This window comes from Prionailurus viverrinus, chromosome X (genome assembly GCF_022837055.1).
Source record: "Prionailurus viverrinus isolate Anna chromosome X, UM_Priviv_1.0, whole genome shotgun sequence".
Taxonomy (NCBI): Eukaryota; Metazoa; Chordata; class Mammalia; order Carnivora; family Felidae; genus Prionailurus; species Prionailurus viverrinus.
In genome coordinates this window covers 90,184,065-90,200,300 of record NC_062579.1, presented here as the reverse complement: position 1 = coordinate 90,200,300, position 16,236 = coordinate 90,184,065, and the positions used below count along the sequence as shown (strand labels likewise).

At 46.8% G+C, this 16,236-nt stretch overlaps 1 protein-coding gene across 3 annotated transcripts in view; it reads right to left on the bottom strand.

Annotated features, from left to right (window-relative positions):
* Positions 1 to 16,236, bottom strand: part of DOCK11 (dedicator of cytokinesis 11) — a 202,815-nt gene that overhangs the window by 115,855 nt on the left and 70,724 nt on the right. For all 3 annotated transcript variants that reach the window (XM_047843161.1, XM_047843162.1, XM_047843163.1), the window contains exons 9-13: positions 16,021 to 16,100; positions 14,570 to 14,653; positions 11,052 to 11,192; positions 9,655 to 9,867; positions 1,258 to 1,380 (exon numbers count right to left, since the gene is read on the bottom strand). In XM_047843161.1, coding sequence (XP_047699117.1) covers positions 1,258 to 1,380; positions 9,655 to 9,867; positions 11,052 to 11,192; positions 14,570 to 14,653; positions 16,021 to 16,100 — 641 coding nt within the window. The remainder of the gene's footprint in view (positions 1 to 1,257; positions 1,381 to 9,654; positions 9,868 to 11,051; positions 11,193 to 14,569; positions 14,654 to 16,020; positions 16,101 to 16,236) is intronic.

The window sequence follows — 16,236 nt, the reverse complement described above, 5'->3', positions numbered from 1 at the left end:
GTCAGAAATAAGAAGAAACGCTCATATTTGTTGAAACTACCAGAGACTCGCCGCGAAAAATCACCCCCCCCCCCGCCCCCGCTTACTGGTGGAAAACATCAAAGTCCAGCCAAAGAGATAAGGAAGGTGCTACAAATAAGACACAACACGCGTCACAATGCTACCCACCTTCCAGGACCAACGTTTTCTTAAGAGTTTTGTGTTTTCTCATTGGATGGAAATAGATGTAGGGCACGTTTTGTACCAAAGACCCGTAGTGGGGAAATTCTGAGCAGGTCTAATGTGTGTTTCCTTTCACACACGAGCAGGCAGACATTCATTATTCTTGGGAGAAGTTTGTTCTCAATACAGTTGACCTTTCTACTCCCAAGATAAAAGCCGAGTGACCAAGAGTCAATGCAATTAGTTTAGTTAGGCAAGGAGCTGCTGTTTGCGCAGGCACTAGGAGATGACAAAAGATTAACGGCCCATAGAGTCTCAACAGGCTGTGAAATGCTGGCTGGATGCTTATCCCTTGGGATGCGAAATGCTAGCAGGCCTTTATCTACGTCCTGGAGACTCCCCCCCACCCCCAAACACACAAATTAGCACAGCTAATGAGCTGTGCCATGAACGCTTCCCCTCTCTGGGCCTCCGTCTTCTCATTTATAAAATGAGGGGAAAGGACCACGTCGCCGATTGCCAAAGTGCGGATTTCGTGATCCAGACCTTTGGATGGTTACATGCCATCCGAAGACACCCAGCAGTAAAAACCATCGCTACCGTTTAAAATGCCAACATTTCACGAAAAGACTCATCGGTGTGATGTTTCAAACGTAGGAAGAACAAAAATCTCAGAATAAAGGGCAGCCCCTCGTATCACAGACAGGAGGAAATTTCAGTGCAGACCGGCATTTGGGAACTGCGGGGCCGGACTTCCCAGCTCTGTCATTCTAGGGCTGTATGTGAGGGCTGGAAATAAAGAACAGCTATCGCCAAGGATACGGCGTCAATGAACAGATGTCGCCTAAAAGCCTTTAGCTCTGACTTTGATAAGCAACCAGAAATCAGACTGTCAAGTAAACAGAACATAAAACGGACAAAAGTCACGTTCAAGCTTAGCATGCATACTCACATAGCATACAGTATTTCCAGAATATACCGTGTATTGAGAGAATGAGGTTTTCTTGGGGGTTCATTAACAATACCGTCAAAAACACCAGTAAAACGCAATTTTTACATTAGGCTGAAACGCTCACAAACGGTCTTTATAAATACCTTTGCTGGGTCTGAATTTTTGATGTAGGGTTCTGCACAGTGTGTAATGTTTCCCTGGAGCACCTTTTCAATTCTCGCAACTAGAAAAATTTCAGGATGTGGATTCGTCACCGAGAAAATTCCCTGGGGAAAAAAAATGGCTTCCATTAGATGTTTTTATGTAACTTCATACATATAGTTGCGTGGCTAATGGTTCCTAGTAGTGTGTTTAGCATAGCATGTTGACATCCAACACAGGGTCGTGTCCAGGACCCTGAAAATAGACAGCGTTTCCTTTCATACAGTTTCTAAAACTCCCCATACTTCTTTCAAAACAGATTTTCTATTTTTAAAATTTTTTTAATGTTTATTTATTTTGAGAGAGAGAGAGAGAGAGAGAGGGCACAAGTGGGGGAGAGGGAGAGAGAGGGAGTGAAAATTCCAAACAGGCTCCGCGCTGCCAGCACAGAGCCCGATGCGGGGCTCAGACTCACGGACCTTGAGATCGTGACCTGAGCCGAGATCAAGAGTCAGATGCTTGGGGACCTGGTTCAGTTGGTTAAGCGTCCGACTTCAGCTCAGGTCATGATCTCGCGGTTCGTGAGTTCGAGCCCCGCGTTGGGCTCTGTGCTGACAGCTTGGAGCCTGGAGCCTGCTTCTGATTCTGTGTCTGCCTCTCTCTCTGCCCCTCCCCTGCTTGCTCTCTGTGTCTGTCTGTCTCTCTCTCTCTCTCTCTCTCTCTCCAAAATAAACATGAAAAAAAATTTTAAAAGAGTTGGATGCTTAACAGACTGCACCACCCAGGCACCCTCAGGTTTTCTACTTCACATCTAGTAGTCCCTGAGAGTCACCAACTTCACATCTAGTAGTCCCTGAGGGGCAGCTGTCACCATTGCGGCTTAGCCTCTTGTGTTTGGCTGTGTCTGCAAGGTACATTCTTCGGCCTAATTAAGACAGCGCGTATTGTTCGGCTTCGTCGGCATGTGCTAAAATAGTGTGCACTTCTCAAGTGGACTCCACTTGAGAAGGACTGGATATGCCTTTTCAAAAGTAGCTGTGCGTAACTCCAGAGCAATTCACTCACAATTAATACTAATTGCAGCTGAGAGGAAGAAAATAAAATACTTCACTGCATGCTCCATTTGAGGACACGAACGCAGACGCGACCAAAGTTACGTACGTTTTCTTTTTTCTTTTTAATTTTTTTTTTAATGTTTATTTTTGAGAGACAGAGAGAGAGACAGAGAGAGAGCATGAGCAGGGGAGGCGCAGAGAGAGAGGGAGACACAATCTGAAGCAGGCTCCAGGCTCCGAGCCGTCAGCACAGAGCCCGACGTGGGGCTCGAACCCACAGACCGTGAGATCGTGACCTGAGCTGAAGTCAGAGGCTCAACCGAGCTACCCAGGCGCCCCTTACGTTTCCTATGAATACATGTGAAACGACCATGTCATCCGCTGTCCAGCTCGGCTCTTTCCAAATACATTATCTGCCAAACAGCCTGTTAGTTGGTTATGTCTGTTGTTCCAAGGAGCGCCGCGCAAATGAATTCAAATGGAAAAAGCCATCATTGGGACTCTACCAAGTTTTATTTTGCTACTTGGTATATTACCAACTGTGTTAAGATCATGCGTTCCAGTTTTCAAAACATTTCAGACACATTATCTCATCTGCTCTGGAGAGAACACTCTACAGCATACAGCAAAGAGGAGAAAACTCAGTGTAAGACCCCCAGTCATTCCCCTGCAAATCCAACGACTTGTAAGGACCCTAAGAACGGCAGATTCACCTTTGAATTCCCAAGCCTTGAGCAGGGAAGGAAGTGGTTAAAAACTGCTTGGGAGTCAAATTTCCTGGGTTGAAATTCTGGCTCCACCATTTATAGGTTTTTAGGCAAGTTGGGGCGCCTGGGTGGCGCAGTTGGTTTAGCGTCCGACTTCAGCCAGGTCACGATCTCGCGGTCCGTGACTTTGAGCCCCGCGTCGGGCTCTGGGCTGATGGCTCGGAGCCTGGAGCCTGTTTCCGATTCTGTGTCTCCCTCTCTCTCTGCCCCTCCCCCGTTCATGCTCTGTCTCTCTCTGTCCCAAAAATAAATAAAAACGTTGAAAAAAAAAATTTATAGGTTTAGGCAAGTCACGTCCTGTGTCTATGCCTCGGGTTTCTCATCTGCAAAATGGGGCCGAGGATGGTAATAGCTATTCCAAAGATTTCCTGTATGGTTTCCATGTACTGCACATTAGGTACCCAGTCACTACTAAAGTGGCCCAAAGCACTGCAAGGTCACAGAAGTTGGTTTCTTTTTTTTTTTTTTAATTTTAATTTAATTCATTTTGAAAGGGAGAGCACGAGCAGGGGAGGGGCAGAGAGAGAGAGAGAGAGAGAGAGAGAGAGGGAGAGACAGAATCCCAAGCAGGCTCCGCACTGTCAGCACAGAGACCAAAGCTGGGCTTGAACACACGAACCGTTGAGATCACGACCGGAGCCGAAACCAGAGTCAGACGCTTAACCCACTGAGCCACCCAGGCGCCCCTGGATCTCTGGTACTCCCAGGAACATGCTGCTCGGGCGTGGAGAGGCGCCTGGCAGCTAGCCCCTGCTGACCTTGCAGAACGTATGCTCAACAGCACAGAGTGCAGTCTCACCCTTCCCGGTTGTCACCTAGCTGTCCCGGATGGTTTTTGTGCATTATATCCCTTAGTCTTCAGAAAAACCCTTGAACGCAGGCACTATGATATACCCATTTTACAGAGGGGAAAAAACGAGGCTTATCCAAGCGCATGCGGTGAGTGGGCAGAGGAGGCTGGCAACCACGGCTTCCAGACTATACATATAGCCCAGGCTATGCTGCCTCAGCCCTGGAGCGCACGCATCCGACATCTCACACAACGAGGCCGGATGAGAACAGCAATACTGGTTATTGTGACAGCTAACGCTCACTGAGCACCTGCTATTCTCCTTTCCCAGGACGCTGAGCATCTTCCCACACGGATGCCAGCAAGGAGTATTAGAATTTGGAAAACTCTGACAGTGGCGAGGAGCAAGGTGCTTTCAGAGAGCGAGGTGCCCTCTCCCTGCCCCCAGAACACAGAAGGGTAGCCAGAGAGTGCCCGGGAATGCCATATGGGCTGCGAGTCTGGCCCTTGTAGACAAGGCCTCTGGCCCAGCCATCCTTTCCCACCAAGGAGGCATGGGTGTGCCTGCCCCCAGTCCCAGGGTAATTCTAACCCACTTCAGTGCCCCTCTCCCTCTAAAGAGTGGGTCAAGTCCCCCCATCCCAGTGCCCGGCACTTACATACCCCATAGCACGGCAAGGCTTTGGGGGAGGGGGGAGTCTGTACCCTTTCACCAGCCCAACAACTGCTCCCCCCGCCAGGGGGGGAGCCCACACAGCCACAGGGAGGCAGGCCCCCACGAGTCAGCATCTCCCCCACAACCCCAACCCAAAGTAAATCAGGTCTGACCTTGGGAGACACGGGGGGCCGAGCTCTGTCAGGGCATCTGGGAAGAAAGTGCCAGGCAACTGAGAATAAAGGGACTGGTCATAGTGACTGTTTGATGTCAGGGAGGCAGAACTACTCGATGGATCCAACTCCTTCCTTCTCCTGTGGTCACCCTGTTGGTCCTCAGGGAAGCCACTGGAGAGAAAGACTCCAATGAACAGGTGGCAATGGAGGGCCTAGAATGGCCCCAAACACCCACCGTCCACCAAACCCTGGGAGCTGCCTCTTCCTATAGATAATGCTGCCATCTGAATAGCCCTGCTGGAAAGGACGGAGCTGCCCAACAGTCCTTTCTGGAAATGCCTGGGGAACTGGGTAGTTTCCCTCTTTCTAGGGTGACACGGAAGCAGTACAGTACAGGGGTAAAAACCTGGCCTTTGAAACTGGCCAGAGCCAGTTTCGGGTCCTGTCCTTCATCTTCCAAGTTCTGGGACTTTGGGCAAGCTACTCCTGGAGGGCTCTGTGCCTCAGTGTGCTCATCTGTAAAATGGGTATGGTCACAGTACCCACCTACTTTGCTGGGGTGTTGTGAAAATAAGGGACTCCGTAAAGGAGCAAGAGAAACACAATGGCGCCAAGAAGTGCTTAACTTGTTGTTACTGCTCAAGAACCGACAAGCTGGGATTTGGGCTCCGATCTGCTAACATCCAGTCTCTCTCTGACACAGCACGGTTTCCTAGTCGTAAATGGGAAGAAGTCGGGGGGGGGGGGACTTCTCCAAAATAGAATGTTCAACTAATTGGAGTAAATGACCGCCTCCTGGTATCATCATCAGCTGACCTGAAAAGGGTGCAAGACGATAAAGCCATTTAGGGCCACTGCCCATCGGTGTCCCCTTCTCACCTCTCACGTATTCCTGAGGTTTCTGTCAAGCCCCACATCTTCCACGCAGCCCCCTCTACGTTAACTCCCGACCCCTGAACCCTCCTTGCGTTCCGAATGCGTCTCCTACCACTGCGTTAGAGGCCGCAGCCCTTACTTACGTTGTTCCAGACATTGTCGATTGGGGTCTTTCCGCCTGACCTTGGTTCCAATCCTGCCTTCCCCACTCTGTGACCACGTTACGGTGGCCAGCTTACTTCACCTCCCGATCTGTCCTTCCCTCACCTCCCCAACAGCAGTAATGATACTATTTCACAAGACTATGATGATTGCATGAGACCCCAATGGAAAATTCTGGCATACCAGAGATATTGAAAAAAAACAAAAAACAAAAAAACCTGCTGCTTTTCTTCCTGACCTAGATTACAGGTGGGATGATGCCCACGACCACAATTACAACTCCATGCCTTGAACATACAAGCTGAGCAATGGGGAAGTAATACAGTAAATACATCATTGGCTTCAAAGGACTTCTTTGATACGGTGCAGGAAATTTTACGCAAAATTCCGTAGCAGACTCTTAAATACTTTTACGCTGTATTTGCTCAATCTTTTTTAAATTTATTTAAAAAAAATTTTTTTATAATGTTCATTTTTTTTTTTTTTGAGAGACAGAGAGAGAGACACAGTGTGAGCAGGGGAGGGGCAGAGAGAGAGGCAGAAACTGAAGCAGGCTTCAGGCTCTGAGCTGTCAGCACAGAGCCCGACGTGGGATTCGAGCCCACAAACTAGGAGATTGTGACCTGAGCCGAAGTCTGACGCTTAACCGGCGGAGTCATGCAGGTGCCCCTCAATGTCTTTTTTTAAATGTTTGTTTATTTTTGAGAGAGAGAGAGCCAGCAGGGGAGGGGCAAAGAGAGAGGGGGACAGAGGATCCGAAGCAGGCTCTGCACTGACGCAGCGAGCCGTCCCGATGCAGGGCTCGAACTCACGAACCTTGAGATCATGACCTGAGCCGAAGTCGAATGCTCAATCTCTTTCAGAAGCATATGCTGCAGTAGTGAACATATGTTCACATACGTGATAAGTATAATCTGAGCAACAAACTAAGAGGCAACATGGGGAAAGCCCAAAGAGGGAAGTTCACTGTAAAGTCTTCCCCCAGAATGCAGCAATCTGTACCAGTGAGCATAATCCTGAACCCAGGAAACCCGGATGCCTGGTATTTATTCTAAGGAGATAACTCAGCAAGCGAGCTAACATGTGTGCACGTGGACGTTCAAAGCAGTGTTATTTACGATACCCCCAAATTACAAATATCCTGGTTAGGTACGTCAATGGAATACTATAAGAGCCTTTAAGGACATGAGTGACCCAGAGGGCGCCTGGCTGGCTCGGTCGATTGAGCCTCCGACTCTTGATTTCAGCTGTCATGATCTCATGGTTCATGAGCTCGAGCCCCACATCGGGCCCTGCGCTGAAAGTGTGGAGCCTGGTTAGGATTCTTTCCCCCTCCCTCTCCCTCTCTGCCCTTCCCTGACTCTCTCTCTCTCTCTCTCAAAAATAAATAAACATTAAAAAAAAGAAGGGCACCTGGGTGGCTCGGTCGGTTAAGCGTCCGACTTCGGCTCAGGTCATGATCTCACGGTTCGTGGGTTCCAACCCCAGAGTCGGGCTCTGTGCTGACAGCTCGGAGCCTGGAGCCTGCTTCGGATTCTGTGTCTCCCTCTCTGTCTGCCCCTCCCCAACTCATGCTCTGTCTTTCTCTCTCTCAAAACCAAATAAATATACATTAACAAAAAGCAATTTAGGGGCGCCTGGGTGGTTGAGTGTCTGACTTCGGCTCAGGCCATCATCTCACAGTTCGTGGGTTCGAGCCCCACATCAGGCTCTGTGCTGACGGCTCGGAGCCTGGAGCCTGCTTCAGATTCTGTGTCTCCTTCTCTCTCTGCCCTTCCCCCACTCGCATTTTCTCTCTCTCTCTCTCTCTCTCTCTCTCTCTCAATAATAAACGTTGAAAAGAAGAAAGCAGAAACTTAAACTCTATGCTACATTCCATTTTCCTTTGAGTTGCAAAAGTCGAGAAGGAAGACCATCAGTTCTGCTCTGCCTAACCTCTCATGGCTGCCAGTCTGGTCAGAGGTCAAAATGGCAGGGAAGCGTCAGGCTCCTTGTGAAGGGGCTTCTTTGCACCAGACAGGACAGAAGGGCACAGCATTACATATGTGACATGAGCAGCTCCCTCCCGTTGCTCTGCAACCAGAACTCCTCGTTATAAAGACCCTTTAGGGGCGCCTGGGTGGCGCAGTCGGTTAAGCGTCCGACTTCAGCCAGGTCACGATCTCGCGGTCCGTGAGTTTGAGCCCCGCATCAGGCTCTGGGCTGATGGCTCAGAGCCTGGAGCCTGTTTCCGATTCTGTGTCTCCCTCTCTCTCTGCCCCTCCCCCGTTCATGCTCTGTCTCTCTCTGTCCCAAAAATAAATAAACGTTAAAAAAAAAAAAAAAAAAAAAAAAAAAAAAAAAGACCCTTTATGCTCCATTAAAACTACCTATTCATGTGGGGTCAGCATGACCACTGCCAGCTCACAAATGAAGCTTCCAGATTCCAGACAACATGGGAGACTGGCTCTGGGGCATCCACCGCCAAGCCACCGACAGGAATAATTTCTGGAGGAATCTGTGGGGACCTTTTGCTGTAGGGGGGTTGGCTGGCCAGGAATTTGAGGGACACTGACCTTAATGGCACCTCAGCCAGGGGTGTAGCCAGATAGACACATGGAACCCCTAGGCTGTTCTCGAACCTTCCGGAAACAGAGCCTCCAGTCTGTGACCATCACAAGACTTGCCCTGATGGTGGCCGAAGTTTCATTCAGATGGGCACCTTCCCTTCCTTGCCTAATTTCCTCTTCTTCATGGAGTCTGCTGGGAACTCCATTCTTGGATCCATAGTCAGGCTTCGGCTACAGTGTTATCCTCTGTTCTGTAAAGTTCTGTACACAGTTCCTAAGTTTCTGCAAGGGGGTGACCTCTGCTCATGTCCTAAGGAAAAATCTAATGTGGGGGCACAAAGCCGGCTCAGTCAGAAGAGCGCGTGACTCTTGATCTCGGGGTTGTGGGTTCGAGCCTCACACTGGGTGCAGGGATTACTTAAATAAAACTCAAAAAAAAAATTTTTTTTAATCTGAGGAAGGGGCGTGTGGGTGGCTCAGTCGGTTGAGCGTCTACCTTCAGCTCAGGTCATGAGCCTATGATTTTTTGAGTTCGAGCCCCGCATCGGGCTCACTGCTGTCAGTGTCCCCCTCTCCCTCTGCCCCTCCCCCGCTTGCAATCTCTGTCTCTCTCTCCCTCCCTCAAAAATTAAAGAACAAAACAAAACCTAAGGAAAAACCTAATGGTGTCTTAAGAAATCTCTGAAATAGGGGCGCCTGGGTGGCGCAGTCGGTTAAGCGTCCGACTTCAGCCAGGTCACGATCTCGCGGTCCGGGAGTTCGAGCCCCGCATCAGGCTCTGGGCTGATGGCTCAGAGCCTGGAGCCTGTTTCCGATTCTGTGTCTCCCTCTCTCTCTGCCCCTCCCCCATTCATGCTCTGTCTCTCTCTGTCCCAAAAATAAATAAACATTGAAAAAAAAAAATTTTAAGAAATCTCTGAAATAAAGACTGCGCACCAAGACAAAAACCAAAAGCAAACACAAGCTACCTACTCCTAATGGAAATGGGAATTAGGGACAGGAGATGATCGTCGGGTCAATTTCTTTCTTCAGAGAAACTGGCCTTTCAGGCACCTACTGCCTTGCTCAGAAGTGTGCCCGAGTGTGGCCGTGTGTCTGTGCCTGTCCGTGTCACCTTCGTTCTCCAGCTCACAGGATACTTCCTCTGAGACTCCCGTCGCGGCCCCGCTGAAAAGGCGACTTCGCTGACCCACTACCGGCGCATGCTGGTTTCCATCCTGTCCCTCTAACGTCAGTCCCCAGGGGAAAACATCTAGCCACACACCTTTACAAGAGACGCCCACGAAAGCAGAAAGCATCGTGTGAGCGGATGAAACCACCCGAGGGGCTTTCCGTTTCTTATTCCGAACGCTAGGAGATCGCGCTCTACCTGTTTGATGTAGCGTAACTGGGATTCTGCAATTCCATGAATAAAAGACTCTGGTAAAGAGCTTCTCGGGTGTCCGTCGGCGGCCAGTTGCGCAGAAGCACCCCACAGCATTTCACGGACAGGCGGGGGATTCAGGTCTATGTGGAAGTCAGCTGAAATCTTACAATTGTTCCTCACATCAAACAAAGCGAGATTGATAAAAAAGGGTTCAACCTGGAATGAAAACACGGGCATGTTGAAGGGGAGACCTTTCAGTGGGGTGCGGGAGGGAAGACGCAGGACAAAACAATGTTTTTATTCCTCGAGGCGCGGTGATTACGGTTCTTTTCTGAGTACAACAGCTACGATGGCTTTCGGGCTCGTTTGCATATAAGAAAGAGTATTCTAAAATAACAGGCTATGCAATGTTCACTTTTGTCGGGCGTAAATAATTTTACAAGTCGTATGTTTTTTCTAATGCGTCCGACTCCGAAGGCACATTTAAAGCACGCCAATTGCTCTATGAATAAAATGTAATTCTCGGTAGGTTTACTGACATTACCGAGAAATAATGCCAATATTGTAGAATAGACCTAAATCTTCCCTTTTGTTATGCTACCGCTTACTTGATGATCCATTTAATAAGTGCTAATATCCATCAACATCAAATTACTTGACAAAAGCTTTGCCCCGTCAGCAGTTTGGGAAGGCCACGATTCCTCCCTACAGATGGCATTTGAAAGCCGGTCACAAAGAGCGATTTTGTGCCAAACGGCATAAAGATTAACCCTTTATCCACAGAAAGTCTGCTGGTGCCTTGCAGCTACTTTGGAAGGGACTAAATCCTCACTGTGGATACTTTTCAAAGACAAAGCCAGGACCAAAAACTAAAGATGAACAGAAAACGCCGTCTCTTTGGTGATTTAACATTTACAGTTGCAAGTATTTCTGAGTAATTCAAATGATCCGTGACAGCTGCTAATTACAGTTTTCGGTGAAGAACAAAATGAACTCACTCGAGGAGAACGAGTGAGGCTAGCTGACTGCAGAGCATCTGTATCCCCGCCTGGGGGCACCCCGTGATGAGCCAGGTCACAGAAGAAGTCCTATTCTCTGGGAGAATTCGCAACAAGGAGGCTTTTCCAGGTTCTGGGGACATGTCCCTTGTGAACGTCAACACCCTACTCTATCTGCTGTTTTGAATAGGTCAAGACGTTCGGGAATCCTCTCAAGACGAGACCATATTCATATTTTGGCAAAAGAGAAATGCCAAACGACACGAAATGCCTCCGTGTCAAATCTATCACAGCGTATAGCAATGGAATTTTCATCCCATAAATTCGTTCTAGTGGCAAAGCAAAAACAGCATTTCCTCAATGCCCTGCTTTAGGGGAGGTGGAAGCACAAGTCATACATACATTTGTGGCTGGTCCTCTTGCATGGTCTCCAACTTGACCCAAGACATTGAAAGTTAAATCATGGCAGTTTACCAGGAAACGTTTATTGCACTTTTCCTCGAATGGCTTTATATCAGGCTCGATTCCTGAAAAGTCCAACCTCTACAAAACAGAGGAGAAGAAGTCATTTTGTTAAAAAGAGGATTCACAGGAATATAGGTCTTTAAGTAAAAACCGCAGAATCCTACAGTTTTCCATTCATACTTCATTTGAACTTTTTATTTTATTTTTTTCACTCGGTAAGCCTTTGTAGAGAGCTCTTACACTAAGGTTCAAACACCGACAGAGAAATCCTAGAGGGAGATGATGAGACTCTGATCTAAGGCATTGGAGAAGTCACAGGTCTGTACCACGGCCGACAAAGCCCTATACGACGTGAGTCCCTACCTCCCCCAACTCCTCTGACCCCATCCCCCACCACTCTTGCCTCCCCCCCACCCCCATGCTCTGTTCCAGCCACACTGGCCTCCTTGTTTATTTCTCCAAGACCCCAAGTACACTCCCGCCTCAGGGCCTTTGCACTTGCTGTTCTGTCAGTTAGATGCATGCCTTACTCCCTAATTTCATTCATGTCTCCGGTCAGTTGGCATTTCCACAGAGACCTTCCTTCACTCCCTATAGAGAACTGCACACTCTGACAGTCTATACACTCCCTTTCCTTGATTTAAGTTTGCTAACACGACTTTTTTGGTATGTACTTAGTGGTGACGGGCCTTCCCCACAAAACATACATTCCAGGATGATAGAGATTTTTTTGTTGTTGTCTTTTATGAGGTGTGCAGGGGGGCATAAGTGCCACGAATGGACATGCGAGGCATCCAGAATAACACGGTGGTCCCTAATTGACTGTGCTGTTAGGAACTCAGCTGCGGAATAAAAAAGAATAGCAGATGTGGGGGGAGGGGGAGTAGAGACGGTGAGCTCAGTGTGGGATGTATTCGGATGGAGTGAGGTTACTAAGCGGCTGGGAAAATAGCAGGGGTCTGGGCTGGAGATGTGAATTCGGGAGTCAGTGGTAACTAGACCCTGGGGACCACCTACGTTTAAATGATGAACAGAGGGAGAGGCGTCTGCTTCGAAAAGTGACAACGGGAGGGGATGCATGGATTGGGGCACAGCTCACTAGACCAGAAGATCGGCGACCGGGCCTACATAGAACATTCGTACCTGAAAGCCCCCTTTTCCTCCCGAGTCTATTTATCTACAAACCCAGCACAAATGTGTGGGACTGGACAGCTCCCTCTTAACACTTATCTGTAAAGCCGGCTGAGGCCAGTCATTGCCATGGAGATCAATTCTAATTTCCGCCCATTTATCTGCTCTCCTTTCTATCTTCCTGAGACAGCGGAATGTGAGGAAAACTGGACTAAACCACCCCAGCCCCCAAATCCTTTCCCTTCTGAGGCCCTCCAAGTACAGACGCTGGGACACGGAGCCTTCCCGCAGGTCTGCCGAGGTGGTCTTTATGCTCTAAGGTCGGGGGTAGAGAGTCTCTCTCAAGACATCGTACTGGGGTCAAAAGAGAAGGCTGATAGCATAGGATGGCGGCACTTCACCCAGAAAAGGGACGCAACACATACGACACAGATTTCTCTGCAAGGACACTGCCTTCCCTACATTAAAATCAACCATTTGGGGCGTCCAAGTGTCACTGCAATGGTGAATTCTTCACCGACGATTGTAGCTCACTGATAACTGCTTTTATGCTTGAGTTCAGTTCCATGACCACAAAAACACTACACCACAAATTTTTTAAAGATACTGGATTGAGTTTCAACCACAGTCAATTGGCTTCTTTGTATACAAGGAAAGAGCCTGACATGTCCAATTAGAGCCCAATCGTGTGGCGGGGGGGGGGGGGGGGGGGGGGGCGGGGAGTGGGAGTCGGCGGGGCTCTATGAAAGGCTCAGGCTTGTTTGGAATCAGCAACTTTCTGAATGAGTATCTAAGAACCAGTACTCCGAAGGTCCTACTGTACCCCCCCTTTTATTTAAATCACATAACTTACGCAAGCAATCTAATATTGCTACGGAAAAAAAGTAGGACAGGGGTGCCTGAGTGGCTCAGCCGGTTAAGCATCCGACGCTCGGTTTCGGCTCAGGTCATGATCTCACGGTTTTGTGAGTTCGAGCCCCACACCGGGCCCTCCACTGACAGCTCAGAGCCTGGAGCCTGCTTCAGATTCTGTGTCTCCCTCTCTCTCTCTCTCTCTCTCTCTCTGCCCCTCCCCAACTTGTGCTCTCTCTCAAAAATAAATAAACATTTATAAATAAATAAACTTAAAAAAAAAGAAAGAAAAAAGGAGATAAAACAGGTTTTAAAATTTTTCCTCCAAAATTATTTTCTCATATGGTATTTTTATTAAGGAAAAATGCCTGCATTATTGATAGACTATATACTTTTCCCGTGTCAAATTAAAAAAAAAAAATTAAAAAACCGTGCGAAGCAGAAACAAAATCAGTCTTCCCCAAATTATATTTTTCTGATCTATTTTCACTGAGAAAAAAACATAAATGCTATTTATGTAATGCAAACTTTTCGATTTCAAAAAAAAAAAATCCCAAAATTTTCATTATAAATCTCACTAGAAAAAAGTGGAAAAAGAATCCGTCTTTCCCCAAATAATTCCATTTTCTCGTGAAGTATGTTAAGAAAAATATTTGTAGGGGCGCCTGGGTGGCTCAGGTGGTTAAGCGTCTGGCTCTTGGTTTCAGCTCAGGTCATGACCTCACAGTCATGAGATCGAGCCCCGCATCGGGCTCCCCGCGGAGCGTGGAGCCTGCTTGGGATTCTCTGTCTTTCCCCCTCGCCATGCCCCACTCTCTTCTCTCTCTCAAAATAAATGAATTTTTTAAAAAAGAAATATACCTGTAACACTTACATACTGTCGAGTTTTTCCATTTAAACAAATCAGCCTTTGAATGAGAAAATACGGAATTAAACATGAAGTGCACAGATCTTAGTACAAAAAGTGCCTCGCTCTCACGAAAGAGGTTAAAATACGCAACTGCCCGTAAACCTGCACATCCCCGCACTAATTACCCCTTGAAGTGGGATCAAGCCAGACATGAACATCGAGAGTGGAAAATCAACCACATTTCTCATAGGACCTCTTTATACTGCAGAGATCTGCTGTCTCTGGATCACACTTGTATTTAATGGGTTAAAAGAGTACCAGCACCATCTTCAAGGGTTCTTTAATTTATCTCTTTTGAGGAGTGAGATGAACTAAAAAGAATATAGGGAAGGACGGGGGAAAAACAAACAAACGTGTATTCAGTCTCAAACTATTTGCATATGTGACAGTCCTCTTGAGGAAGTTAGCTGTTAAGCTACTTGTTCAAAGTGAACATGACAAATACAGAACAACAGGTATGACCCGGTGGTACAAAACATCAATGGTTTCAACATTTCACAGATGTTGTTTACCTGACTAAGCGATGATTCTTTGATTATTTAAAGAAATAGGTCATTGATACCTGGACTTCCGAATCAAAAGAAAAGAGATTCTGTCTTCCGTCCCCTCTGCTGAGTTTATTTAGCTGTTCAGTTTCTCTGCCGTACTAAAATTAAAAATACACACACCGAACGTTACTTCATTTCTTCAAAACAGTATTAAATAACATTTAAATATCTAGTTTAGGTGGGGCGCTTGGCTGGCTCAGTTGGGAGAGCGTGCGATTCCAGATCTGGGGGTCGTGAGTTCAAGGCCCCGTGGTGGGTGTAGAGATTATTTTTAAAAAATACCTAGTTTGTGAAACTACCCTCTGACAGAGCTTCAAAAAATATACTATTTCCCAGTTCCATATAACTTAATGCAGATTAAAAAACGTGTGCTGGGTGGAGAGTCACCATTGCTACGACCCATGATAAGCTGTAGATCAGGTTCTTATACCTTCTTTGTGCCTCTCATAACATCAAGAATCTTGATCAACCCACCGCAGTACAAAAAAGGAATATGAGAGATTTGGATGCAAAAGAAAAACGAACGACAAAACACTATCTTCTCCACACCCACGGTGCTAGCCATGGGATAGCATATACAATTCCGATTCCACCGCTTGAGGAAAAACATAATGGGCTGTATAGCCTGGAATGTCAAAGACTCCGAAAGGATAGATTAAAATCTACAAAATCACAGAAAACCTAGATCAGGGGCTCATGAGCGTGTTCCTAAGTTTTGGAAAATTGCTGTGAAGTTTAAGAGAAGGGAAATTTTTTTTCTTTTAAGAGAAGCGTAAATTTCAAGTAGAAAAAAATAACTTCTAAGCTTATGTAATTTAGTAGTCCAAGAAGAAGAATCAAGTGAAAATATCAACAGGTTTAACGAGGATTTAAATGAATAAATGGGGTATAAGCTTCTGCTCTACGATGGTATAGAGTCCACAGAGTAAAATATGTAACCTACTAAGATAGGTAGGATAATCGCCTCTACACTTTCCAAGTTAGCTCATTTCGAACTTCAAAGAGTGGAGTAATTAACACAAATGATGTCTGGTCACCAAAATCTTTCTCTGATGAAGTTATTCATATACGCGTATGTATGTATTCACATACAGACAGAATACGTGATTTTCACACGAAATTAACAGATGCAGATCATTCGACTGAATATCACGTTCAATATGCATCAATACCCCTTGAACGAAGAATATTTATTTTATGAATGACATTAATAAAGTCACAAAAATTTAACAGTACCTCCTGCCATCTAGGGGGAAAAAAAAGATATTCTACACTGTTAGCAGGATTTATAGTTGTAAATCCAACTGTAGGAGTGTAACTTTTCTCTTACAATCTCTACCTGTTTCACTAATTTGCTGTGGTTTTTAACTCAGAAATGACATTGCCAAATGGAATCCAGCATTAAAACGAATAGCTAATCCTGCACTGTCTCAGTTGAAGGCAAGTTGCCATAAGAAAGATGTACCTTCATCAGTTCCGGATGCATACTCCTTTCCAAGCTGGCCATGATGTTCTCGGCTTTTCCTTGGCTGCTAGTTTCATCTTCTGCAAATTCATTAAAAGCAGATGTTCCAAACCATGCAGACCATTACTAATCACCTAAGAAGAATATCCTAACTATCTCTCCCACCCCATCCTCTCCTACTAGATTTACTGCAAAGAATTTTGATTATGAAAGCAT